Source organism: Halichoeres trimaculatus, unplaced genomic scaffold (genome assembly GCF_033239565.1).
Source record: "Halichoeres trimaculatus isolate MK-OKI-2021-1 unplaced genomic scaffold, fHalTri1.1 fHalTri1_scaffold_22, whole genome shotgun sequence".
In the NCBI taxonomy this organism is placed as follows: Eukaryota; Metazoa; Chordata; class Actinopteri; order Labriformes; family Labridae; genus Halichoeres; species Halichoeres trimaculatus.
Genome location: NW_027437200.1, coordinates 20,176,636 through 20,183,244, shown reverse-complemented (window position 1 = coordinate 20,183,244; position 6,609 = coordinate 20,176,636). Strand labels below are relative to the sequence as shown.

At 37.2% G+C, this 6,609-nt stretch overlaps 1 protein-coding gene across 1 annotated transcript; it reads right to left on the bottom strand.

The window, feature by feature from the left end:
* Nucleotides 1-660: 660 nt before the first annotated feature.
* Nucleotides 661-2,614, bottom strand: LOC141784345 (uncharacterized). Its single transcript, XM_074662164.1, has 3 exons — nucleotides 1,730-2,614; nucleotides 1,509-1,635; nucleotides 661-1,390 (listed from the first exon to the last, which is right to left on the bottom strand). The coding sequence occupies exons 2-3, from the start codon at nucleotides 1,630-1,632 to the stop codon at nucleotides 813-815; spliced, it is 702 nt and encodes a 233-aa protein (XP_074518265.1). The 5' UTR covers nucleotides 1,633-1,635; nucleotides 1,730-2,614; the 3' UTR covers nucleotides 661-812.
* Nucleotides 2,615-6,609: the final 3,995 nt, after the last annotated feature.

Here is a 6,609-nt window from a genome sequence, read left to right as displayed (position 1 = left end):
GGCGACCAAGCTAGCAGCAGTATTTGCACAAAGGCAGTCTAATGTTGTATTGATAAACTAAATCATGTTTCCTCAACCTTTATTTTTTGGTTAATTTTTGTTCATTTTTGGATTAGCCTATTATTGTTTTCAGGGTTTTTTTGGTCTCTGTGGCGACTATTTTGGGAGTCGTGGGCTAAAAAATTGGGACCCTTTGGTTTAGAGCACCGAAGCTTGTTGACTAAGCAGCTTAATTTTAAAGATGGCTTTCTTAAACTCCAACATGTGGTGTGTGTATCTGTTAAAATACAAGCTAGCTGTATGACGTGTAAAGTAAATTGTAAATGTTTAGCTTGTATTAGCATTGGCGTGACCTCGAGGGCTGCCTCAGGATGTTTGCTGTGTGTCCACTGTGTGAACAATAAACACACAAGTTAAACGCAGTTAATTATAGATATATGCATGATGATAGTAAAGTACTGAAAAAAAACGCTGAAACTAAAGCTGAGGCAAACATTTTTATTACATTATGTCAAAGGTGTTCATGTCCTGTAACTGTAACGCCTCTGTGTAGCGAACATGACGTACATCACTCGCAGAGCAGAGACTGAATGAAGAGACAGAAAATCACCAGAGGATGAGAAATAACAGGTTTTTTAATAAATCTTTGAAGTTAATATCGTCTGATTAGATCATTTGTGCGTACATGTGAGATACCGGCAGGATGTTCAGAGGGGAATTTAGCTACCAAATCATTAAACATCAGGGCAGCTTACTCTGTTTGCCATCTGAGGGAATCATTTTCAAGCTTCATGCATGAACGTATCCCCACTTTAAGAGTCCTGCATCAACACTTCATCATACTTTTCAAGAGCATCCTGTCTAAGATTATCGTCGTCCAGCGCCTCCTGCATGAAGCTGTCGTCTTCGAGGGCGTACTCCTTGGCGTTTCCTTCCATCTGTGGCTCTTTGGCAGCAGCTGAATCTGGCTGTGGTTCCTCATCTTCAGCTTCATCTTCAGCAGAATCCATCTTTGGCTTTTCAGCTTCGGCAGAATCCATCTTTGGCTTTTCAGCTTCGGCAGAATCCATCTTTGGTTTTTCAGCTTCGGCAGAATCCATCTTTGGCTTTTCAGCTTCGGCAGAATCCATCTTTGGTTTTTCAGCTTCGGCAGAATCCATCTGTGGCTCGTCAGCAGCAAGAGATTCCAGTTGTGGCTCTTCCTCAGCAACAGCTTCTAGTTGCAGCTCATCCTCGGAAAGCTCATCAGCTGCGAGAGATTCCAGTTGTGGCTCGTCAGCTGCGAGAGATTCCAGTTGAGGCTCTTCTTCTGCGACAGCTTCTAGCTGCAGCTCTTCCTCAGAGAGCTCATCAGAGGCAGGAGCAGCGTCCTTCTGTGGCTCCTCAGAGTCTGTTGGGGATAAAACAGCACTATGGATTATCAAACTGTCAAGTTTCTACCAAAAACTTCTAAAAACGTGTACACAAAGTGATAAGCTCCCAAACTTTCACAGTTTTTATTTTCTTACACATGTGTGGATTAGCATGGGCTGGATGTGTTGGAAAAACTGGACGCATTGGAGCTACAGAGATAGGAATAGCACTGGCTACAGCCACAAACGCTGCAACCAGCAGCACAATCTGGACCCTCATTTTCTGAAAGACATAAAAAGTAAAATGTAACAACTGTCAACTTTCAGAAGGAATATTTCAGCGGGATGTCAAAAGTCAGAAAGAGGTGTTTTCTTACCGAAGGGTTCGTAGTCGCTCTGGGTGTAAAAACCTTGACGCCGTTCAGGAGAATTCTGTCTTTCTGAGTGGTGATCTTAAACTATATGTACTTTTAGGCTAAACATGTTTGTTCAGTGACAAACTGTGACGAAAACTTAAAGATCATCCAATGAGGAGTCACCACATGTTTGCGCTGGTCGGACAAACAGTGGCCTGAGGTGTGAAGATGTGAGACACGAAAACTCCCAGAGGAGAGGAAGACGATCACATTAACGCTCTGTTTGATTAGCTTTCATTGATGATGAGCAACTACTGACCATACACTCAGTATAATAAACAGGAAGTCCTGTCCAACAGACGGTTTGAAATAAAACACAACTCATTTGCTTTACATATTACATTAAAAAAAGTATCTCACGTTCATGAAATCACACAATGTTTCTAAGTCATCATCATCTTTGGGGAGTAAAATACTTAAAATAAGATTTGTGTCTTTAAATGCTTCACTCTGCATTCAGTGTAACCCTCCACCAAAAGAGACATGAGCACGCAACCTTTAAGACAGTTGAAAAATATTTGTTTTTGAAGTCAAATATTTGATTTTCCCTCTCATTTTAGTTTTCCTCATCGTCCTTGAGGCAGAACGAGTTTGGTGATTAATGAACGTGACAGTAAAACATCCGGTTCCAAAAACTGGATTAAAAGAGTCGTGGTTGATTGTGTGTTTTCTGAACTTTTACTTTCTAACACTAAGCTAACGTTAGCTTGGTGGGTTTGGTTGGAGCTCTGTCAGCAGCTGACTTCTTATGTGACATTTGTTTAACAAGTCACCTGTATGAGGGAGTTTTAGGAAGAACCACTCTTTGTTACACGTGTAAGACCAAACCAATAAAGAGCAGAAAAAACTTTCCCTTTGTTTGGTTTGAAACTAGCTAGCTAGCTAGCTCAAAATGAAAAAGAGAGAAGGCAGAGCCTCAAGTTTTAATTCGTTTAAAAGAAAAAACCTCTTTTGATTGTCTAATTTCCTAAATCTAATGTTAACTTAATCTTATTTATTTTCTTTAAAGTTAAAAATTAAAGGCTTACAGAAGGACAGAGCAGCTAGCGTTAGCTTAAACTGTGAGAGCACCAGTTTCTTTAACACCACAGGAAATAATTGCAAATTTTTCTTTGTGAATTAATTGCTGACAATATATGAACTGCATTTTTCTTTTTTTTATTTATTTATTTTAATCCATTATTTGTTGTTTTGTTATTAATACAATTAAACAAACCTAAGGGTCTGAAATAAAGTATAAAGTTTAAGTTAGTTAGTTGGTTTTTTATATGCTCCGTCTCATTTGAATACAGCTTTACTATGTTGGTGGCTAGCTAGTTAGCCTGACAAGCTAATGCTTGAATAGTACGTAAAAACAGAGACACATGTGGCTTTTTTTTAAGAGAATAAAATCACAACTCAACAGGCTGTCTTCATGTTGAAACAAGTTTAGATGATCAGCTGTTTTAAATTAGCGTGGTTTAGCGTGGTTTAGCTAACCTAAAACATAGCCTGAGAGAAGACTCTGTTTCAAAAAATGTAGGAAAAATATACAAAAACAAACATTTAAGTTTGTATAGAGTATGGAATAAATAATGTGTATTTGTTAAGCTAAAGGCACAATCTATTCTTCCATAGATTTTTCTTTGTTTTGATCAAAATCAAACAGTTTTCTTAATATCATTAAATTTTTAGAGGATTTCATATTTTAAACAGTATTTTATATATGTACGCAGATGATCACACTCGTCGTCTAATTCCCTGACTCACCAAAAACCTCTGCTGTGTTTTTCTGCTGTTTGTTTTCTAACTGTCTGTTGTCTCGGTGCCCAGAGGGTGCAACAATTTGACTGAATTGTCGCTTAAAGGACAAATATTTGGTCCTCTGTTCATTTGGCAGTTAGTTTAAATATGCTTGTTTGTTAGAGTTATGAGATATAACCCGTTTGAAAGTAAGCTGGAAGATTCCTCTGCACATAAAATATACTGATATACATGAAAAGGTTTGGGTTATTGGTTAGAAAAGCAATAATATTTAATTCAACTAAGATCTTAACTGAAAAATAATGTTAGTGGTAAACTGGTGCAGCTTTCCTTCATCATTTTCAGTCGTAAGATTGTTCTTGCTAAATTTTGGGTTCAGCAGGTTCAACCCCAGAAAAAAAGTGTGTGTTCTTTTTAAAGTGTATAAAAAAAAGAGCTCAACACTAAAAAAAAAATAAAAAATAAAAAACATTCACAGTGATCATAAAACTCTCTTCAAAGACTTTTTTAAACCCTTTTTTAAAGAATATTGTCTTGATACAATAAACCAAACATGCAAATCTTTTTATACATAGGCATTTTTTTAATCTACTCAGGCAATTCAGGTGTCATTTTGTCCTCTATTATCTTAGACCATTTTTAATATCTTGATGCATTTTTTCTGGACTGTTCAGGTAAATTTGGCTCATATATTAAGTTTTAAAACACATGTTTTAACTCAAAAACTAAGATTAAGGCCAGATCAGGTTTCAGTGTTGTTAAAAAAGAAGGTTTAAAACTAGGAGCATGTTGTGACCGAAACAGGCCTAATAATATAAAATCACAAAAGTCTGGGGAAACATGCTCAAAAATACTTCCTCCATTCCCTCTTATCAATAATAATAATAATAAACTTTATTGATATAGGACAGGGGTGGCCAACGAGTCAGGGACCAAGAGCCACAAAAATTATTGTTATATTACAAAGAGCCACAAAAAAAAAACGTGGTCTTACAAACGCACTTCCTCTCACACAGAAACGAAATGCCATAAAATAAAAATCAATACTTTTCCAATTTTCAAAATGAGAAGTTCTATCTATCTATCTATCTATCTATCTATCTATCTATCTATCTATCTATCTATCTATCTATCTATCTATCTATCTATTTACGAGCACATGAACGATTGAGAGGAGCACATGTAGAGAAAAGAAACTGAAACTTAAGTATCAATCTCGTCATCCAAGTATTGATCAGTACTGTTCTTAACGTTAGCATCAATACATCAGTTTTATGAATGGATGGAAGAGCCGCACACCGAAAGGCAAAGAGCCATGGGTTGGCCACCCCTGATAGAGGACTTTAAAAAACAGAGTTACAAAGTGCTTTACATCATAAAAACAACCAGTAAAAAGAAATAGAAGAGAAGAAGTAAAAGAGAGGTGAAAGAGAAATGTGAGGAAGAATATGCAAATGTATAAAAGGTTAAGAACCACCACTGAATAAAGGAAAGGAAAACATCTGTAAAAACAAAAACAGGAAAAAGATGAAAATAATAAAAACAACAAAAGATAAAGGATTTAAAATACTGTCCTTGATACTTTTAAAGAAAAAAGTTAAAAATAAAATAAAAGCATCAATTTGAGGATTAAAACGTGCTCACCTAAAATCTCCAATCTATCAAAAAATGTATCTGAGAAGAAACTTCAGCCAACAACCCCGGTTTGGTTTTGTGCCTTTGACCTGTGGCCACAAGAGGGAGACAGGCCTCTGGTAGTAAGTTGGGATTCACACACACACACGCACGCACAGCAGTTTCATTTTTGTATCACAGAGTTGTGTCCATCATTTAATTACATTAAGAGATAGAGTTTTGTCATTATTTATTCAATGATTATATTTACTCTCCCATATCCAAAGGCATTCTGTCTTTCTTTGAGGGAGAATATGATCCACATTTAGAGCCTGGTCTGACATTTTAAAAGTGAGTAATGATAAACTTTGACGGTAAGACTGACCTGCTCCACCATGCACAGACAGACGGGCTAAACTCCAGGGGTAACGTCCTGTCTGTCTGCTCAGTCACAGACAAGTGTCAGGGGTCACGGTGGGATCAGGGGCAGGAGGGCTAGATGTGACCTCGAGGCGGGGTTTCCTGAGCTGCAGGGAGCCACAGGGGTCAGAGGTCACATTCATGGCTATTAGAACAATATGTGGGTCTGTGTGCAGATTCTCAAGTGTCGTAGTTTCTAGTCGGAGGTGGGAGAGGCAGTCAGGCTTGTATGTTTGGTAAGAAAGTACAAAAGGATTCAGTGTGGGAAAATGTGATTGTGTGATACCTTGTGTTAGGGGAGTTTTGGTGCTTGAGGTGGAGTTGTGTTGAGCACATTTAAACAGAGATGATGGGTTTTCCTAATGATTCTCCTCCTACTTGTTTGTTCATAAAAGTGTCCTGTCACTAATGCTCACTCTGCTCCAAACTCTGAGGATCTTTGCTGCTGCTCTCCATGCCTTTGCTTTTAATACATGCACATTAACGAGCCAGGAGGTGTGCTCTCCCTGCCTCTGGCTCTGGCATTCCACATTGTCACGTAGAAGGGCAGGAAGCTCTCAGAACAGTGTTATACCACCAAATTTAACTTGTTGCAAAAATGTAATTCAATTAGTTTGTTTGATGAAAGTAGTTCTGACTGATTTTTTAAATACTTGAATCTGATTGGACAAAACTTCTACAGCTATGTAAATTAACTTTCAGTAGCAAAAGTTTTACTAGGGGCATCCTTATCACAAATATCATGTCAAATCAATCAAGTTTCCATTAGCATTCAAAATCAGTTGTCAAAACAATCTGGTAAACCCTTTAAAAAAAAAAAATCAGATTTTGTCTTGCAATCCAGGCACCCAAACAGAGCTTATAAGTGTATTGCTTTAACTGCAACTGACTCTTGCAAAAGTAATATTCATTTTGATGTAATTCATTGAAATAGCAAGTTAATGCCTTAACTTGACTAGCATGAAATATTGTTTCCAACTAGTTCTTTAAATTAGCTGTATGGCTAACTGGCAAATTTACAAAGATGCTGGTTGAAATATAATCTTTATATACTCTGTCTTTAC

Excerpts from the sequence above, each read along its gene's own strand:
- LOC141784345 (XM_074662164.1), bottom strand. The coding sequence starts at position 1,632 with ATGAGGGTCCAGATTGTGCTGCTGGTTGCAGCGTTTGTGGCTGTAGCC. Across the intron at positions 1,391-1,508 it reads CCATGCTAATCCACACATGT|ACTCTGAGGAGCCACAGAAG; the intron begins GTAAGAAAATAA and ends TATCCCCAACAG.